This window comes from Haemorhous mexicanus, chromosome Z (genome assembly GCF_027477595.1).
Source record: "Haemorhous mexicanus isolate bHaeMex1 chromosome Z, bHaeMex1.pri, whole genome shotgun sequence".
Taxonomy (NCBI): Eukaryota; Metazoa; Chordata; class Aves; order Passeriformes; family Fringillidae; genus Haemorhous; species Haemorhous mexicanus.
The window spans coordinates 57,127,276-57,149,050 of record NC_082381.1 but is presented as its reverse complement, the minus strand read 5'-3'; the positions used below and the strand labels follow the sequence as shown (position 1 = coordinate 57,149,050).

General features: G+C 36.8%; 1 protein-coding gene across 7 annotated transcripts in view; it reads left to right on the top strand.

The window, feature by feature from the left end:
• CCDC171 (coiled-coil domain containing 171) overlaps positions 1-21,775 on the top strand; it is a 155,534-nt gene that overhangs the window by 113,977 nt on the left and 19,782 nt on the right. For 6 of the 7 annotated variants that reach the window (XM_059836827.1, XM_059836829.1, XM_059836826.1 and 3 more), the window contains 2 exons: positions 33-164; positions 20,797-20,947. In XM_059836827.1, coding sequence (XP_059692810.1) covers positions 33-164; positions 20,797-20,947 — 283 coding nt within the window. The remainder of the gene's footprint in view (positions 1-32; positions 165-20,796; positions 20,948-21,775) is intronic. The other variant, XM_059836830.1, reaches the window with a different exon arrangement.

Genomic DNA, 21,775 nt, shown 5'->3' with positions numbered 1-21,775 from the left:
AATTACCATTGATGCTGTTTTTTTCCCTTTAGGTCAGAGATCAGGCCTTGCTGCTGTGTACTGCAGCAGCCACAAATGACTTCACCCTGGAGCTACCCAAACTGCACCTGGAGACCTTTTCAGAGGAAGGGCTGAAGGGCAGGCCAGAGGCTGCAGCATTTCAGGTTAGAGTCTAAAATAATCCTGTTTCTTGTTTTCGTTTTTTGCAACTGAGAACAAGAAGCTAGACTGCTTTGAATGTGTTGAAAAAAAAATGCTTCAAAACTAATGTAGTCAACACTTGAAAGAGAAATAATTTTCATGTATACTGTTGGATGTGGTATTTCAGAGATGACGTGAACTTTTAATTTGGCAAGTACAATGTTAAATAACTGACAGGGATATGACCATGGAAAAACACAAATTCTATATTTGAAAATTAATATCACTCTATCCCACCCCCTTTCTCTGCTTAATTTAAGCAAGACAAGTAGAAATTAAAAACGGGGGGGAAAAAAGACAAGATTTTTATGCTGCTACTTGGTCAGTATCAGGTTTTTTCATATTTCAGTTTTAGAATTAACAGTGATCTTTAGCACTCATAATTTAGAAGAAACTGCTATTTGGAATACTTTAGTACAGGAGCTGTTTTGTTTATGTAGGTTTAAATATTTATATGTTTCAAAATGCTAATTTTGTTAGGAAGAAACTGGGGAAAAGAAAAGAAATTAACTAAAAATGTACAAGTCTTCATCTGTAAAAATGGATTCTGGGCAATGCCTCCTTATTGTTTCTAAGTTTGTTATGTCCTCTTCTACGTAAACTAAGCCTTAGTTATTATAGCTGTGCAGAATACATTATCATTAAAAGCAGAATATTTCGTTTTCCCAGTGAGAGAACAAAAGGCAGAGTGAGTACATATTTCTTTCATTGTGCTCTTTTATCTGAATCAGAGAGAGTAAAAGTAGTCAAGTAAAGTGCAAGGATATTAGGAAATGAAAATATTGCATAATGTGTATACTTTTCTGTAGTAACCTTTTAAAATTTATTATAGATTTTCAGTTCTAGACGCAGTATATAACTGCAGGAACAGCATCACAAAACCAAACGTTCAAGAAAGGCAGATGCTAAACTGGAAATTTCTCACTGTTGCCCTTTTGCATGCATTTCTTTCAGTATGAAAAATATTTAAATTACATGTGTGTTATCATGTTTCCATAATAAAGTAGTAATGTGTAGCACCGTGAGATTCCTGTGCACCTTAGAAAGCACAGCTGTACGTCTCTGGCAGAGGGTAGGTTGCAAATGCTTCCCCATACAGTGATGATCACTTTTAAAGCTGCACAAAAAGCTCCACAGGTGCATCTTTATTCTAAGAAGCTGTCATAGAAATCACCAGCTTTTAAATACCACTCTCCTAATTCAGAAGCCTGTTTGGTGATACCTGCTTCTGTTTTTTTGTCTCATCCCAACTTCCATACTTTTTTGACCTTCCAGTGATTGCAGAAGCATTTCCAAGATAGTCTATTCTGTCATTATTTCTAAGAATAGAAACGGATGTATAAAAAGTTGCATTTCACATTTGAACAGAGTACTTTCTTGTGCTATAGCTAACCCATAGTAATGCTTATGCTGCACTGGTAGTGCAGTGATGTAAACCTACTTTTTGTTTACCTGACAGCTTCAGTTACACTTGGTTACTCTGTGCATACACAAACAGCTCCAATCGTTCAGTTTGTATCACCGTGAGGTTCCTTTCCTCCTTCCCTTTCTCCTTTTCTCTTTTGATTCTCTTCCTTCCTCTTCTCTCCCTATCTCTAGTTACATAGTGCTTTTTTGATAACTTTCTAAGCACACTATAAAGATTTTCTTATTAAATTTTCCTTTTATAGCTAGAAGTCAGCTAATTGATGTTAATTCCATGCAAAACTACATTAAAAGCAGTCCTGTAATTCTGAATGAGGTAAACTGTGAGAAATCACTTTATGGACACTTCTCTTTAAAACCAGTGGAATTGTTTGCCTGCACGTTCTCTAGAACTGTTAGAGTTAGTCTGTGGTAAGAATGACTCTATTAAAGGCTTTATTACCTACAAGTGTTAGACATCAGGAGTTTTTCCCCAAGTTTAAATTTATTGATATATGATATTATATTTTTTTAAATTGCATGAAGAATTAAGATCTCAAATTAGACAGTGTGATAGGGATGAAGCACTGGCTATTGGAACTGTTGAACACTGACAGAACATGACATTGTCCTATTTTTATTATTCATGCATCTGGTTTGTAATAAGTGGCTGAGATCAGTAATTAATTATATATCCATTGGTCTGAGTGTATCACTTCTTCATTGTATGGAAGTGACATGTATCTTTAAAAAAATTGTACTCTCTAGTTTCAACCTCGAGGTAATGAAATGAAGTGTTTGGAGACATCATTCTGTATATCTTCTCCAAAGCCTGCACTTTATGGAATGGCTCCTAAATTGCGAAGTTATGTAGTAGGTTGAAATGTTAAGTTATTCAACAAGCATATCCTTGAACTAAGCATCTTCTAAAGGCCCATGCAAGAAGTGAAAGTATGACTTAATTTGTAGGCATTTGTTAAATTCTTGAGGACTGCAGGAGAATTCCTATAGTAGTTTAAAAATGTCATTTCAGTTGGATAAAAAATGAAAAAGGTGTAGTATTTCTAAGATTAAAATATGATTGCTATAGCTTTGAAAAAGTCTCACCTAATATTTAATTGCTATGAAGAATGTTATGTCACAAAATTGTGCTATTTGTTATTTAAGTTTGAAAGTGGAAAATTGTACTATTGTTTTCAAGCACTTGGAACACAGTGAACACATCATTTAAGGTGGGCTGTTCTGGCTATGCCCTGATGTTCCTACTGGAGACAGAAAGTGGAACCATATGTTTTCAACCTTTACTATCCTATGAGTACAGGATATAGGATTCAGCAGGCAGCTAAAACGACATGGTATTGCCAATTCTAGTAGTCTTGCTTGGCAGATGACTATTTAAATTAACCAGTAAAGGTTATCAGCTCTTTATAAAATGCAAAGTTCAACTGTGTTACCTCTTCAGAATGAGTATAAAGTTACTTAATAATCTTAACACTCTCTTCTTTTTTGGCTCACAGAAAAAGTGGGCATTCAGAAAACTAATTCTGAATTGTCTCAAGTACTTTTACATGATAAATGTAATTGATACTAATGCCAAGAATTTTTACCTAAAGGCAATTCATAAATCCCCCAAATAAATCCAATGGGATTTAAATGTTTATGTATAAATAATTAAGCATTGGTACATTATCAGTTTAGGTTTCTTCTGTTTGGAGAGGTAGACACAGAAGGGTAGAAACTGGTATGAAAGAAACTTCTTGAAACAAATTTAGGTACTTCAGACATATGTTAATGTTATGTTTTAAAGGAATTACCAAATTTGTGCTAAAATTACTTCTAAATATTTATCAGCATGATCCAACTTATCTGAAGACATGACTTCCGATTCTAGTTGAACACAGAAGAGAAACTGGAAAAGGATCAGGGGGTGCTGGTTGACAGTGGCTTCCCACGAGCCAGCTGTGCCCAGGTGGCCAAAAAGGCCAATGGCATCCTGGCCTGGATCAGCAACAGTGTGGCCAGCAGGTCTGGGGCAGTGATTGTCCCCCTGTACTCAGCACTGGTGGTGGCCACACCTCCAGTTCTGGGCCCCTACTTCACTCACTACAGGACAGACACTGAGAGGCTGGAGTATGTCCAGAGAAGGGCAGTAGAGCTGGGGAAGTCCTGTGAAGAGCAGCTGAAGGAGCCGGTGTTGTGTAGCTTGGGGAAAAGGAGTCTCAGGGGACACCTGTCCTGGTTTAAAGGACAGGTGTCTGCCAGAGAAGGTGGGAACCTCCCTTGGAATGGGAAATGTAGCCCCCTTCCCTCCAAATTATCACAACTTTGAAATTATGGGGGTTTCAGGCAAAGATATAGGAAAAGGAATAACAATTCTTTATTACTATAGATGTATATGTATAACAAGACAAACAAACAAACAGCAACAGCCACAGCACCAGCACCAACCAGAGCACACCCCCAGTCCCAGCCGTCTCTCGGCCGCAGGTGCCTTCCCCGTCGGTGCAGTTCCGGTCGCAGCCAGCAGGGGCGCTGCTGGCTCCCGGAGGGCAGGGCAGGTGCGGTGACTCCACGTGCCTGCAGGGGGCGCTGTGGCGCGAGTCCGGCCGCTGCCCTCATGTGGGCAATGGCGGGCAGGCCGGCGGGAAGGGGCTTCCTTCACAAACCCCCAGTGGCAGCCGAGCCCAGCGCCCCTCTGCATGGCAAAATGGACTGCAGCAGGATCCACGGAGCAGCTAGCTGGAACAGCAGACGTGGCCACACCTCGGGTGGCCAACAAAGAGTACCAAAGACTCCAGAGCCATGGCAGGAGCTGCGGAGTCCCTGTGAACATGGGGTGTCAGGTTAAAGTGCAGCAAAAAAACTGAAGAAGCAACAGAAAAGAGCAGGGCTGAGCAGTGGCAGAAAACAGGTCTGGGCAGCAGCAGGCAGGTTGCTGCAGGCAGCTGCCACAAGCCACCAGGAGAGTCTCCCTCCAGGAAAGATTGGATGTCAGGGTCCCCTTCCCAGGGAGGTCAGGTGTTGGAAAGGTCCCAGTTCAACAGCTGCTCTTGCAAGTGTACACTCACCCTTGATAAGGAGATGTAGTGAAAGACGAAAGGTCTGCAGTGGCAGCGAACCCTCTGGCCTAACAGCCCGGCACCAAAGCCTCACCTGTACACTCGGCTCCCAGGAGGGAGAGAGCGGGAGTGAGGCACCAGCCCAGCCCCTCACCCCAGCCAAAATCTCATGGTATCTCTGCACTTCCCAAGAGAAAGCCCCTCAGCCAAGAGACAGCAGCAAAATGCACCCTTTCCTCTCCTCCTCCTCCCAGCCACATCCTCTGTCTCTTAACTATTCTCATTAACATCTCTTAGGCAACAAATGGGAAAAAAATTTCATGAGAGAAATAAAAAAACCCAAAAAATTCTAACCTACCACACCTCATTGCTCTCCACAGCTACCTGAAAGGAGGTTGTAGTCAGGTTGTAGTCAGTCTCTTCTCCCAGGCAACTAGCAACAGGATAAGAGGACATAGGCTCCAACTGTGCCTGTGCCCTCAGAAAGGTGGTAAGGCATTGGAATGGACTTACCAGGAATATGGTGGAGTCACCATCCTTGAGATGTTCAAGGAACAGCTGGATGTAGGACTTGGTGCCATGGTTTGTTGATGTGGTGGTGTTCGGTCAAGGGTTGATGATCTTGGAGGTCTTCTCCAGCAATAGCAATTCTGTGATTCTCTCCTCCAGGTGAGTTTGAGATGGTGAAGTTTTCACTTTGTCTTGCCTCTCTCTGTTTTTGTCTCTCTCTGCCACATGATCTCATGCTCTGCTGCCTCTCTGCACACTCCCCACGGCACACATCCCCTCCTGGCTGTGCACTTGCTGCTGTGTGCACACTGACCGTGTGCACCCACTCTCTGGTGCTCTTGCTTTCCTCTCCCTGCATGCCTCCTCTCTCTGCGCTACGAATTCTTGAGCTTTCCTTCAGTCAGCGTCTGTGTGCTACTCTGCCTGGGTCTTGCTCTCTCTTCTGCTTCCTGTGCCTTTCCCACTCCATCTTGCTTGCTCTGAATCAGTCTTTCTGTCCCTCCTGTCCCTCTGCCTCTCCCTTCCACCTGCCCCATCTTGCTCCCTCTATCTTCAGCGTGTATCCATCTGTTCATGCAGGTTTAGAAAGCCCGCATGGGATTTATAAGTACTTCTTTGCCGTTCTTAGGTGTTTTGAGGTAATTTAAAATGAAAAGTGCAGTAATAAAAGGCTTATAGTTTAAGAAGTAAAATAGTCAAGTACTGACATATATTCAGTGTTAGCATATAATCTAGCATTATAAATTTACGAAGAAGTAGGTTCTTACCATTTATGCATTCATGCATGATTTAGTCATGCATTATCTAATTGTGCTGTAGGTCCACTTTTTCTAATTAATTGGACAAACATAAATGTAGTTTTAGGGGCTTCCTAATTTGTATTTATTTTCACTTGTTTATTAATTTTAGATTTATGCTTGATAGATTAGATGGTGAAAGATATGCATAATTCTACTGATAATTTTCCTCAAAATAATAAACACTTTCTCATTTCTGTGTTCACTTGTCAATAAAAAAGTTCTTACCAAATTGAGGAAGCAAGTGATTTCAAAGGTAACATTATAATTTTGTCATCAGATCTTATCCTGTGTACAGGGCTTCTCTTTCAAACATAAATCACTTCTGGTAAGAGGACTTAATGAGATGAATTAATCATAGAGCAGCTGCTTAAAAACAGTATTATTAGTATTTTAAATCTTGTGCTTCTGTTTTAAAGTTTTTTCTTTTATTAACATGGCTGTTAAAAATTTTTTTTCTTAATACTTCAGAAGGAAAAAATAGTTTATAGAGTCTTAAAGATGCATCATGCACACTCTTGTAGTGTTTTATTTTTACTTACATTTATTACTTTTATTTTTACACTGTTTCACCAGAGAAGGAACTATTAATTTAATTATAGAGGCCAGAATGCTGCCTCTCTGGTATCAGACTGCTGTTTCAGGAGTTAAGCAGCTGCTATCAGCTGGGCTGCCCTCCCACTTTCTAAAGGACTAATTTCTTCTTCTGCTCTCCAAAAGGACTACTTTATAATATATATTCTCAAAATGTGGTGCTTCTGGACTGACCACAATCTTGTCTAAAATATACTGTTTTAAGAGAAAAGTGATTCTTTATTACTCTACTTCTACTTTACACTTGCATTTTGAGTTGAAATGCTCATAAATAAATAAATGTTTCAAAAGTGTTAGTGTGGGGCAACACCTCTTGCAAACCCGACCTATTGCAAACTTCAGTCTATCAAATATAAAGTTGGTGTAGGACTTAAGCAATGATTGACAACTAAGTAAAGTCTAAGTAACTAGATTGAAGAGATGTAAAGTGGAGAACTCTAATTTAATCTTCTTGAAAGAGTTAAACTGGTATTTGGCATCATGTCTGGATATGTTGTATCATGCTGCTAAATATTTAGAAGCCATTTTACCATACTTCTATATAATTACTTTAAAACATAAAATTAATGTATATTAGGAAAATATTGTTTAAAATGTTAAAAAATAAGATATCTTCTAAATGCCAGTGATGTTGGAAATTTGCCTTCTATAATTTGAATTTCACATTGTTTCTTCTTTCTGCCACTTAAATGCTCAACCTCATTTCCTCTTCACAGCATTTCTGTTAGCAGTCTTTTTTTCCTTTCCCATACAGGCCCTCTCCCTTCCCTTTTTTCTCTGCTCCTTATCTCTTTTCCTTACCTCTTTCCCTCACTTTTTCAGCCACCTTTGCACTTCTTTATTTCTTCAGTTGCCTTTCTTCATCCTACTAAATTAGGACAGATTATATGAAGAACCTTTTCAGAGGGTGTTGTAGTTAGCTGGAACAGTCTTGCACTCCAGTCCTGCTAAGTCTTGGCCTTATGGACCGTAAATATCAAAGTCAGTGTCTGTAATCACCAATCAACCAATTATTGAAAACTCTCTTTGTGCCTGTGACATTACTAACTCTTGTCCAGCCCCTTTTGTAAGCACTATCAGTTTTGTAAAAACTTTGCAGCTAAGATGATGATTATCTTGATTATCTTGAATGCCAAAGTTAGTATATAATAATTTAATCTTTCAGTAACCTTTCTCAATGGAAAGTTTACTTTTTTGGCCTTATCAAGCAATCAGGCTTTGTCCACTTAGACTTTATCATAAATTTATATCTGTTGCATGTGGGCGATGTCTTAGGAATTCTCTGTGCTAATATGCAAGAAAACTCTTTAGGAACTTTAAGAATTTATTTAGTTTTGCTTCTGCTTGTAATCCTGGGATTTTTTTTCACCTGGTTACCAGGCTGCTGCATGTTGTAGCAGGAGGCATCTTTCCTGTTTGCTACTCACTGTCCTTTCATGAGAAAAATTACTCTAGAGTCATGGTGATCTCAATATGTATCCAAAGCTGCCTCGGTCAATAAGAGCAGACTCCTAATAGCTGTAATTGAAAACTAAAGCATCATTTAATCACAGACAATATCAAATATAGTTCTCACAACACCATGTTAGGCAGATATTTTTATTTCAGAAATCCTGTCTTTCAGAACTACATGGGTTTGTCTGTGCACAGCATCTTCAGAAAAGAAGTAGTTTTCACAGATAGCAACAGTGTAAATTTGGGACTATTTCCTAGAGAGTGTATACTGTGTACCATGGCAATGCAGACAAGTCCATTAAGAAGCATAGATATTTAATTGTTGGTAATCGTGTGGGTTACAAATTAAATTCATGAAGTGAAAACCATGAATGACTGAAATTGTCTGGAGTCTTACATTTTTTTGTACTGGGTCTTTTAATTTCAAAAACTAAAAATATGCTGAGCAAGTGAGCCTAAGCAATAGAACTTAATAAGACAATAGACTATTTTACACAAATGTTTAAGCAGCAGAAACAGAATCAGACTATTTTCTATTCTTATATTTAAAAAAAACCTTCTTGCTGAAATGCCGAAACTTTTGTTTAGTCTTTACATTTTGCTTAACTGCTTATTAGTCCATTATTATAAAACATATGTCTCTGTGTTATTCTTATCAATTGCTTACTGAGTAAGAAAAAATTATTAAATATTGCACTATATTAGTACAAGAATTTTGTAATGAAATAATGGGAGTCATTGCTGCCCCGATATTGCATTTTGGTGGACCTTGTAGTTAAAGACCTGGAAGAGGAAGGGTTATCTACAACTTGAGTGAGTTTATTATGGCTTAGTGATTTGCTGATTGATTTCATTTGCTGTCAGTTAAGGCTTTCTTAATGTCAAGCTTTCTTTGCATAATGCCTTGAAAAAAAGACTGATGAAGATTTTTCAGATTGATGCTGCTTATATAAACTGACCCTGGTTTGCCCTGCTGCATGACAATAAGTGACAGCAGTTAGACAAAAATATAGCAATGAATATGCAACAAAAGGATTAAGAAAAATACAGTAAACCTTTCAGAATATAAAACTAAGCATAAAAAACAAGCGTTCTCTAATTTCCATCATGTGTTGAAGGAGTAGACTGGGGTAGCTGGGGTAGCATCTTGAATGCTATACAACTGAGGTAAAATTCGAAGATAATAAGTTTTGACAGGATTAAAAGTTAAACTGTTTTGTTTTACCAGATGCTAACAATTGGTTGCTAATTAATTTTGGTGGGGTGTTGTGTTGAGAATTTTGGTGGTGTTTTGTTGTTAGTGTATTTTTGTTTGTTTGGTTGGTTTTTTTGGTAGAAAGGGTTGTATAAATTTTGGCTTATAAATCTACATATGTTATTACCTGCAAATTTTGTTTTTTACATTGTTATTTTGCAGGAATCATAGCAAGTTATTTTGAAGCTGTTGTCTTGATTTTTCATTTACTGAATTGATTGCTTGTCTAGTGACATGTGTTGGTAGTATCCTAGGATCACAAACTCCAACATTATATTAGACTGTGAAAAGCACAAATTCTTGGGATTCATAATATCTTTGCTATAGGTGTCTCAGGACTAATATGCTTGAAGTAGGGCACTTAATACTTGTCTATTGCAGTACCCAATTTCATTATATGATTTTAGAACTCTCTCTTCATTATGGTCTCTTCTCTTATTTTTGAACTCTCTCATTTTTGTTAAATGCGAAAAGGTGGTAAGAAATTAGGGGGTGAGGAGAGAATGGAGACAGCTGGAGAGTGCTCTAATTAATGGAAATAAGATGAATGTGTAACTGTTGTGTAAACCTGAATAATAAGGATACGCAGACTGCATGTTGGCAAATTTACATGTAAAGGATGGATCTTCTATGGCTTTTAAGAAGATAATATTCATGGAATGACAAAAAATTGTTTATCCTCCTGGAACTTTTATAGAACTTGAGATTCCTCTGGATTGCTTCAATGTCAGGCCCTTTTTTGGTAAAAGAGCAGTTCTAGACTAAAGATCAGGAGAGAAGAATAATCCTTTCCACCTTGTGGGCAAACTTATGATGTACATTTAATGCCTGAAGACTATATTTTAGTTCTGATTTCTCTCTGTAAAGTGGCAGATTGTTTGTTCTTTTCCACTACCAGGACCCATTAGTGGATCCTCCTCTTTCTCTTCATCTTAATTAAAGAATACTAAAGGGAGAGACCTGCCATTGCCACAGTGCATAGTGCCAGATTTTGCCTCCATCCGGTTTTCCAATCTCAGATATTTTTGGTTTTTGGTTAATACTGTGCAAGCAAAAAATTACAAGTTGAAGTTTACATTCTCAAGTTTTTACACATGCTTGCAAAGATCACAGGACTGGGTTTTGAGCAAAGATTCCCCTACATGTCAAAATGTGATGTTTGCCTGGACCTTGGAAAAGGTCACTGTCCTAGATGCTCAATTTTTTCTGTCTTATTCCACATGAGACTTGCTGCAAATTTTACTCCTTTGGGAAATAGACTGTGGGATTGAATAAACATTTTATGCCTAGAGGGCACACAGAATAGCAGTAAGCTGGTTGGCCCTGCTTTAAAACAGATTGGGCAGGGAACAGGACAAAAAAAAAGAGTATAAGAAGCAGTGCTAAAATGTCTCCAGAAGTTTTCCCAGGCTTCACCATTTTAATTGACAGATGTTCTGAAAAAAGTAGAAATCATCTGTAGTTTCTAGCGTTTGTAAGCTATGGAAGTGATTTCTCTGTTACCAACATTCATAGGCGCAATTACTCATAAATTACCTAACTGCAAGTAGTGGCCCAACTCTGAAAAATGGATAAAGGAAATAGTGATGAATTAACATTAGAAGTAGTTTGAAAAATGCTACTCTCTTGGGTCTTTTTAAGTTAGGATGACCTAAGTTAATTTAGGCCTTTCAGTTAGGATCAGTGGATAAGAACCATCTGCTTTTGTTGATCCACCATTAAGGTCACCACTCAAGTACATGATACTGTGATGCCTGCAGTCATTACCAAATTCAGTAGAAAGATTAGGAAGGGCCTTCTCAATCTCATTACAACACCCCATGATATGGGATGTTTTATTTCTGATTCTGTTAGTAAAGAATACTTTATGCTTTCTAGGCAGATTTACCTCAACATTGCCTATCCTCCTTCGTTTTCTCCTTTCATAGTTGCTATAAGCTTACAGTTTTACAAACAGAATTCAGAAAGTCACTTTATCTCTTATGCTTCTAAGGAATGGCATCTAGTTGTTGACTGTTGGCAAGACCAGGGCTAGGCCTTATTTGCCAGGCTCCCAACCTAATAATCCGAATCACATTCTGCAATCTTATCATAAGTTCCCACTTACTGAAAAGGCATTTGGTGCATTTGCTGAAGACAAAGCAGAAAGTCATGTCTTCCAAAATACTATTTACAAGGCTTATCAGGTAGCAACATATTGTTGGTTTGAGTGAGGACAACAAGAGCTCTGCCATCAGAAAAGTTGGTGGCTTCTCTTTTCTTAAGGAAACTTCCCAGTCTGGCCGTTATGAGACTCTCTGGCAGTGACATTCCCAACATCAGAGACTTTGACTGTTGGGAGTGAAGTCCCTTCACAGTGGGTGGCTCCAGTGAGCTGACAGGTGCCCTGCTTGACTCCTCACACAGCCCACCCTCACATGCTGTCAGACCAGTTTCCTTACAGGTCCCAGGTGTCCCATAGCAGTGTCTCAGATGTCTCAGTCCATAAAGCTGTTTATTCACAGTGCAGTAACACAGAAACAGCTCGAGCTGGTGCCTCTGAGCAGGACCCAGCAAAGGAACCCCAGATCTTTTAGACCCTCAGTCTCCCCAGATGCAAGTCTTGCTCTTCCTCCTGAGTCTTCAGCTTCTGTCCTCCCTCACTCTCTGTTTGCATCCACCTAGATGGTGTCACCAGTCTTCATCTCCTTTGTTATCCAAAAGGTAGGCAATTCCTAGCTCCTGATGTGTCTGTCAGTGTCCATTCACCTGGCTGCTGTCATCCATATTCATACTCCTTGTTATCCTGAAGTTTGGCAGCTCTCAGGCTCCCACCCAGAGCTCAGATAACATCTCAATCTGTAACTTGCTTGTCCTGCTACCTGGACCAGATGTATCACCCAGCTCTTTCAACCTGATTTTCCAAGTAAAAAATATTCTTACTTAGCTTCTTAACCTCTTGCACAGAAGAGGCCATACTTCAGTATAGTGGAGTCTCATTCATTCACCAGTTTTTAGCTTGTATTGTTTGGGATTTATACCTTTCTGAGCTGAGCTCATCTCTCATATGACAAATGCCAAAAAGACAGACAAACACAATCACTTTTTCCCAACAAGAGTTTTCTTCATCTGTAAATCCATTGTTGTAGAACTAAATATTCAGAGATGATAGGGATAATTTTATTTGACTTCCTCAGATTATGGTGTTTAAAAGCAAACTTTGTGAAAAAATATTTTATTTATATAATACTAACCTTTAAGAATAGCAAATTTTCAAGCTCAGTGATGATGCCTCTTCTGTCAGACATTTACTTTGGAAAGAGGGTTGCTAATGTTTGTGCTCATCTTGAGATTTGGTATTAGGCATACTGTGTTCTTTAAATTTCCTCCTCATGTTCTGGGACAAAAGCTGTTGTCACTGAAATTTGTAATAAAACATTTTCATAGGATAAATTAAGTCTTGAAAGCAAGTCTAATTGAAAATCTAGCCATTTGCATGTTGTTGGAGTTTTTTAAAATGTTGTTTAAGAATGTATGAAGCAAATTAGTTATTTCATTAACATCTGAGTTTGGCAGAATGATTGGAGGACACCTGTCCATCCTATATATGGCAGTTACATTGGATTAGGAGTGTGTCAATGAATTTGAGGAATGCAGTTCAACTTTACTTGATAATTACGTTCTCTAGAGAAATGGACTACTGCTTTTTCCTGTACTGCCATCATGAATTTGTGTAATTAATTGGACGCCAAAATGAAAAAATTAATTTGCGATCCAACCAAACAGGTATACTTCAGAATTTCCTTGCAAACCTACAAGATATTGCTTTATTAAATACTTATGTAGGATTAAATACTTATGTTGAATTAAAATGCAGTGCTACCATGAGCATTCTTAAGAAGAACAGAAGAAATGAAGCAGGTGTTTCACAAAACTTTGCAGAGTTTTCTAACCCCTAGGCTCTTTAGACTTGGGCATTCACCTAAAATCTGGTACAAGGATTAGGACTCAGTAGTGAGTATTAATGTGTGAGCCACACAATCACAGTTGTCATATTGACTAAACCCGCTGGATGGAAGAGACCTTGGTCTCTCCTGGTGAATGGCAACTAGGTCATATACTATGCTCAGCTTTTTGTGTGGAAAATAAAAAGTGGACACATTTCCCCCTTCTATCCATATGTAAAATATTTAATTCACTTTGAAAATGTTTTAATATACAATTTAAAAGCGGCTTCTTGTGGCCAGAAGGGAATAATCTATACCACTTCATAGCTCTAGTCCAAATATTTAAGGAAATGTCTATACTGAGCTCAGATTTTTTTCTCTTGCAGTCAGCGAGAGGCTTTTTCTACAGCAGTTAAAACTAAATCAGTATTTTTTTCAAAAGTATATTTCTTTACTAAAAGTAATTGAAATTGCTCTTAGTTAAGAAAGCAGTATTTAAAACCAATGAAAAATAATATTCTAATTTTCAGTAAACTACTATGCTGGCAAATAGTTGAATTAGCTACTTATGCTGGACACTTTGTGGACAGCATTTCAAAGAGCAGAAGAGTTTTCAGATCTCATGTTTACCCCACATTTACGTTCCATGTGAAGTTGTTTTAGATTTTTCTACTTTGTAATCTTGTAGCTTAACATCTGCTTCTGTCCCCTCCTTGAAATGTTCTCCTACACATTCACCTATAATAAATCAATAGTTTTTAGGCAATTAAGACTTCGTGTTTAGGTAACATTTATTTATAAAATTGTTTGTTTATATAAGATATCCATATGTAAGATATAAAGAATAATATGTTATTTTAAGGAATGAGAAAATTAGAAAGACTATGCTTTTTAAAATTTATTTTAGTAACATATGGGAAACAGAATTCAATACTTCAACATTTGTATGTTTTTTTCTGGTTCCAAGATGTTACTTCAATAGGCCAAAGGCAATACCATCAAGATTCAGACAACTTGTACTTCATTTGACATTTCACCTGAATTTTGATGGAAAGTGTTGCTCTCTTCTTTCTCCTTAAGACTGACTGTGTGATGGGATACCATTATGTTTTGTAGTAAGGCTGCATCCTGATTTTTCTGTAGTGACTGTTGCTGTTTGACTCTTCTCAGTGGTAATGCATTATGCTTGCATTAGGTAGATTTTGATGCTCACTTAAATGTAGGCTTTCTAGTAGTGTCAGTGACTACCCTTCTCTCTCTCTTTCATTTCTGTCTGGAGTATACACTGCAAAAGAAGCTGATATATTCCTGAAGACAGGATACCAGCCTGAAACTTCTTTCATTTTCCATTTCTTTCTTACTAAAACCATTTCCTTGAAAAATTCTAACCTTTCCTCGCAAACTTAAATATTAGTTTTGAATCAAGACTGTAAGCGGATGGGAAGACTGGTAGCATTTTCCCCATTTGTAGCTTAAACTACAGATTCTTTGGGGTGGGGATTGTTTCTCCTTTATGTTTTGCATGCAACTATGCTTGACTTTGTGCAATAGAAAGTGAGAATGGTCTTTGCATATAAACATTATTAGCCTATGAAAACCAGTATTTCCTTAATTTTGTTAAGTGACAATTTTCTTGCATAGTCCAGAGCTATTTCTAAATAGTCAAGGCTGCAGATAGCTAGCTTCTTTGCTGTAAAATTCTCAGGTTGCTTTCTGCCTGGTCATACCAATTAAACACATTTGTCTTAATTTATCAGTTTCTAAAAGATTGAGGTAATTTCTGAAAGTCTTACACTTTGTAATAATTTTCATGGCAATTGTTGTTAGGCCCATCCACTGTGGTTTCCAGTAGAAGCACTTTCTCTTCCGTCGCTGTCAATTTCAATGCTCCCTTTTCAATTTTCTTGTAGGAAGTCATGTCATTACCTCTTGGAGAGAATCTAGCCTTTTATTTAGAGCTTCATTCCTTTGGGCTATCTGCTGAGACCTACAGGGTAAAGTAATTGTTATTGAAGCGAAGGGGATAGAGTTAGGCCCCATGTGTGGCACTGAGTCAGCTTTTGTTGGGGGAAAAAAAAAGTTGTAACAAAACTGACCTGCTTTTTGGCACATTTAAATTGTGCATGCCACGCTTGAATGGAACTGAACAAAAAGTTTAGTGTTGAAATGAGATACAAGGAGAATAGATCATTAAAGAAGTGCCAAACAGCTGCAAAAGTGCAATTTTGCTGAATGCAGTTTCCCTTGGGGTTTTTTTCCCCATTCCAGAGAAGCTGTTGTATTTATATCCTTCACTGATGCCACTAGATATTTCGGACTGTGGGTCAAGGCAGCCACAATGGGTTTTCAAATGCTCAAATGTATAGAGAAAGTTTATTGCAATAATTTCTTCTCAAAATATAGCTCTTTTAAAGATATAATAATTATCCTGAAATCTTGTTTCTGAAAACAAAGAGTAATTGATGTATGTTTTGTTTTCTGGACTCATTTTAATGAATCTTATTTATGTTAGTTCAAAGCAAGGCAGTAATGACAGGCATACAGAACCCCCTTCCATGGAGTTTTGCTTTCACACCATTTTTTTTTTGCCAGAATTCCACTTAAGCCAAACTCTGTACCAGGAATGAAATTCTCAGTCTTTTCAGATTCTCGCATTAGCAGTTTGTTAATTTAGTTAACCAGTGTTAATCTTTCATTCTTCTGAAGTTCATTCATTATTCCTTCCCTTGTTCGTTTTTATCTTTTTGTATACGTAGTCCGGTGGTAATTTGCTATGTGCTAACACTGTGTTTAGCTGAATAATTCCTGAAAGAGGAGCCAAGCAAACATGAATTTCAATTTTTCTGTGCATCTCTGGTTTTTAAAGTATGTTGTATGTAGTAGATGGTCTTGTTATTCTGACTGCTCCATCCGATGTTACAAAGTCAATGCTTATATTGTCAGGCTGTTAGTATTTTTGTCACCTTTTAATAAGAATCATTTCAGCATAGTAAAGCTTCCTTAAGGTTTATTTCTTCCGAACATGAGATGTGGTTCTAGGATAACAGCATGCCAAGTAAGTCCTGAGATAATGTAATAGCATTGATATGAAAATAAAGAAACTGATTTTTAAAAATTTAGTATGTTATTTGTAACTTTAGAATAGTGTAAAACTTTTTATGGAAATTCTCATTCACTACAATTTGTAAGTCATAATCAAAATAATTTTTTTAACCTCTGTTCTCAATAGCCAAACATTAAGCACAAGGGAGACATGTTTAGTGTTTTAAGTGGGAATTTAAAAGGCCTTTTTTATAATGTATGATAAATACATTAACACTTTGATGAGAGGTCTTCTGCTAATTTGCAAATGCTGATCTGCATATTTCTTGTTGTATGTTTCTACTACAACTTCAATGGGAACAGCTAAAGTTTGAATAACCTTTAAATTTCAGAAATTACTTTTTAAAAAAGATTGGTTTTCTTTTTGTGTTTCCAATTTCTTGAAGATTATTATGTAATTTGTCAGTATTAGCCATTTTTCATAAAGTATTCCAGATAAGATAATACTTTTAAATAAAGTACGGCAGATTGAAGTCTTTCAGTCTTGTAGATTTACAAGCAGTAATACATGCAAATACAGTTTTATGGCATCACCTGAAAATTACTGGCTGTAGAAATGGTGTACAGAACTACACAATGACTGGTTATTCAACAGTGCGTGCATGGACTGTTACAAAAAATGGGTTTACATGTCACCTGGAGACCTGTCCTAAGCTTAAGTGCTTTCAGTCCTTTTAAAGATTAATATGGGGAAAGAAAGCATGGCTTAAATGTTGCTCTTTTGCTCAGATGTTCACTGGTTTGTAGTTTATAAACAGCATCAACTTAGTTAATTTTATTTTTATATCAACTTTGGTTTCTCATCTTCACCGATCTGTAGCCAAAGCCAAAACTTTTAATGCATACCCTCATGTTACAGATGCGACATCTCTGAAGAGATCATAAAGGCCTTCTTCCATTCAAAATCTTTAGAAGCCTTTTTTCTAATTGAGTAAAGATCTAAAGTTTAAAGTACTTAGTTCTCTTATGGTATGACTAACACCCGATTTAAAAAATAAAATAAATCTGGTTTTGCTCTCAAAAGATGGTTAAAGTCTTAGGGACTCCTAAGACTCTCCCTCTTAGGGGTTTTCTGCATAGGGATACTGTTTTACAGCTACTGTTCAGTAGCTGTAAAAAAAGAGATTGTCAGAAGTATTTAGGCCTAAATTAATCTGTCCACTGAAAGTTATACTTGAAAAGAGAATTTGGGCACTCCTGCACATTTTCTTGCTAGTCCAACAACTTCAGCCTAAAAGCATCCTTTTTGCATGCCAATTTTAAGAATACAGTTTTATCTTGTGAGTTCTAGCCAGTTATCTGGGAATTCATGCATCTGAAGTGTTCATGAAGCTGCCTGTGTCTTGTCTTAGTGCTGGAGCATGGGTCTTCTCTCACAGACACTTTTGGATTAAAAGAACTCCTACCATTTGCTTCTGCCATATCAGTAGTATGTGATGTAGGATGTTGATGTCATAAATAATACTGACACCCTCTATACATTGAAGCATTGAATGAAATGAAAAGAAAGGAAAGAGATTGCTGTAAAAAAACATTTAGCGTCTGATTATTTCTTCTTTTTGTTTTTGATTATGGTGAAGCAATTATATACAATTTTTGCTCTAAAAATTTACAATCCTAGATAAATTTCAACCACTGGATTTGTGTTCAGTATCTAGGATGACTTTGTAATAATCACTGAATTAGGCTGAGGTTGGGAGGCACCTCTGATGGTCCTTTGGCCCAAGCCCCTTACACAATCAGGGAGGAACACCTAGAGCCAGTAATGTTTAAAATCAGTATTCTTCAATTCCACTGTTTCTGTGGCCTCCTTAATTAAGTCTTCTCCCCACTAACTTTTCTACAATACTCATCTGTCTAAAAATGTTTTAGATTTTTGAAATGAGTTGCAATAATATTGGTTCCTATAAGTCTGGGGATCACTAAGTCTTGCCTTTCTGAACAAAAGTCATTTTCTGGTGTGTGTTCTTGAAACATTTTGTGTGTAACTGAAGAGAAATTTTTATTGCTTTATGGTCTTTTCTCAGTTTTTATGTCACACTATTACCAGTGCATTCAAAATGAGAAGTGCTTGCTTAGATGCAGACCATGCAGATGTGTATAAATGCCAAATTTTATGTTTTAAAAATTAGTCAGGAGTGTTGCTGAAACACCCTATTGTTATGTATACTTAAAAACTATATATACATCTTACTGCTATGTGTACTTAAAAACAAAAGAAAGCACTCGTTAGTGGGAGTGGAAGAAATTTCTGCAGAGCCAGATTTGCATTCTGGGAAATTCTGTCATCTGACTTTCTTGATCACAGAACAGTTTCCAGAGCTGCAGATATATTTGTATCTGTAAAGTTCAAATAGGGTTCTCATTTGAAATTCTGAACTCCTACACAGATACGTTTAAGGTGTGACAGATATTATAACTTGCATGTGGCCAGGTTCTGTGCCCATTCCTTGTTGTATCAGGCTTTCCAGTAAGTGAAACTTTTGTATTGTTGAAGAGAGATCTCTCAATCTGTGACTGACATAAGTTTCTTAAAATCATTTGTGCCTTCCACTGGCACATCTGAAAACCCAATATACTTGCCCTTCCCCAGATAGCATTTAGAATAAGTATTCTTCATACTCGTGCTGCCCCTGGAAGATACAAAAATAATGTTTGTCCTAAACTTTTCCTGAGCAAGAAAGGCCTAAACTAACCCGGACTCTTTGCTAGGGAGTTGGGATATACTGGAAGGAAGTGTACATATGGGTGCATAAATGCCACATTCCACATTCGTAAGGAACCATTACTAACTGCAAAACTACTTTCTTCTGGACAAAAAAGAAATCCAAGTTATTTTAAAAAATTGCTATGTGTGAAAATAAAAGTTTGTGAATACATTTTTTACTAGATTTAAAATTTTCAAATTCATTAAATGAGAGAACAAATTAAATATCTGTGTAGGTCAGCAAGGAATTAAAAAATGCCATTTCAGATAACTGCATGGTCTTAGAGTACCTGTGGAGATGTAGGATGAAGCTGTAGAGGTTAGTATCTTCACTAGCTTTGTAGTAGCAGAGGTAAAAAGAAGTTAAAGAAATGTCTCTACATTCTCTACATTCTAGTTCAGTGAAACCTTTAAATATCATGTGTGAAAGGAACACATGAGTTTCTTTCTATGAGATTTGAGACACAGCTTGTTATGCAATGGTATAAATCCTTTTTTATGGGTCACAGGCCCAAGTAATAGTCCTATTTCAACGTCTGATTTTTAATATGTGGGCTGTTGCCATTTGAAGACTCTCAGACAGTGTTATGTGGAGTGAGATATATCCCCATTTCTTTTTGGTATTGTTTCTGAATAGGTGCAGCATTTTAGTCATGTTGAATGTGAAATAAAAAAAAATTTAAAAGCAAGATTATAGCTTACAGTGGCAGGCTTACAGAGCTATGTGAATACACTATCAGGGTTAGAACCATAGTATTTAAAACATGTTGGATATTTTTTTCTGATAAGAAAAGATGTGTTGGTGTTGACTTGCCATGGCAGTTTTCTATACTTCACAATAAAATAACCTGGTTGATTGGTTACCTGTATTCTGAAAAGCAGCAATGTGTTTGAGAACAAAGAAAGGAAAAGAAAGGAAAACAGTTAAAGCCTTACTGAATGTCAGTAAGGAAGGAAAACAGTTAAAACCTTACTGGCTGTGGTACTACAGTTTATAAGTCTTTACTACAGACATATTCAGATGGCTAATTTCATTTTATCTGTTATATGTTCTTAGAGTTGCAACTTGCTATGGCTCATTTCAAAGGGGAAAACTGTAACTTACAAAATGTGATTAACCAGTTGTAAAGAAGACCAATAATCTCAAAAGTGTTAGACTATTTAGAATATATAAAGTTATCACTAATGTCAAATCATTTGTTCTCTCTTGTGCTGCTAACAGTATTATCAGTCTGATCGATATTACATGACTGGGACATTCTTACACTATATACATGAAAAAAATTCTATTTTCCCAGCTATACTGTAATCAGATTATTTGCTTTCAGAGATCTGTAGCTTTAACATATTTCTTTTGTTTCTGACAAATTAATTTTCGTAACATGAAGTGGGAGGACTCATTTTGAAAGTATGAAAAATCACCTAAAATTGTGTAGTGATTCTTTATAAACATAAATTGAATGTTCACTGAGTTTTGTAGTTAAATAAAACAAAAAATAGTATCAACTGTTCAATGCAGTACTGAATGTTTGAAAATAGCTCACTTTGTAATTGGGGTGCAGTCATTTGCTTTTCCTCAAAGCTATCAATATTTCCGATTTTTGAAGAAGTACAAAATCTTATGTAATATCTTTGGTTAAGTCCTTACATACAACCTAAGTGCCTGGTTTACAACTTTTGTTTCATTTTTCCAATTAATAAAAATTAGATGTTTTGTAATGAGGTATGCTACTTGGCATTTAAGTGTAGCTTGTCTGGCACTAAAGATTTGGTTTACTTTTTAAAGGCTGTGATTCAAAGTTTCATGGAAGTCTACCAACTTGCAGTTTCCAGAGTTGAAATATTAGTGAGAGAAACAGAATCTTTTCAGCTTGATGTTGCAGTCCTAAAGTCCAGGCTCCAAACAGCTAGTCTTCATAAAAGTGACCTTACAAATGGTAAGTCTGCTTTTCAAGTAATTTTTGTCTTTTCAATATGGCTTCTTACCCAGCTATATGGCTTCTTACCCTTCATGCTATATAGTTTCTGTAGGGGAAATACAGTAATATTTATCTATAAACCTAATAGAGCAATAAAACCAGTGTCAATAGAAACTTTTTCTGAAGAGAAAATGAATGGTAAAAGTTAACACAGGGTTTAATTTTTACTACTGTATCTTCTACAAGGACCTGTTCACATGCTGGAAAAGTACATATTGTGAATTTTGCCAGTACAGTAAATAGTTGAACTTTGGACCTGAAGAATTTTACATCTAGAGATGTTGTATGTTAAACCAGAATATTATTAGCTTCATGTAATCAAAGTGTTTCTTAAGAGATCTGAATAATTTTTAGACAATTGTGGTTATGAATAATACTTCTCAGTAAACTTACAAGTTAATTTCAGGAATAATTTCTGGTCTAAAAATACCGTTGCTCACGAAGTGCTTGGATTTGCTTAAGGGTAATAAGGTGGGTCTTCAAATTTGAGATCTCTCTCTAGGGGAATTACTAAATGCAGATTAATTTGTGTCACACAGGCCAGAGGCCAGGCACATAAACTGTCATAAATATATAGCCAAGTATCTCTAGAATGAGACTATGTAGGATGTGCAACTTACATACGCTCAGTGTATTTCTCCCCCATCTCTTCTTTGTTTTCCACAGAGGATAAAGGAGAAGGCTTTGGAGTTCATTTTATTGGTGGTTGTTGTTGTTGTTGTTGTTCTTCCCTTCCTACTGTCTTTTCTTTTAGCCTTGTGTAGTAAATGGCCATAAAGAAAATGA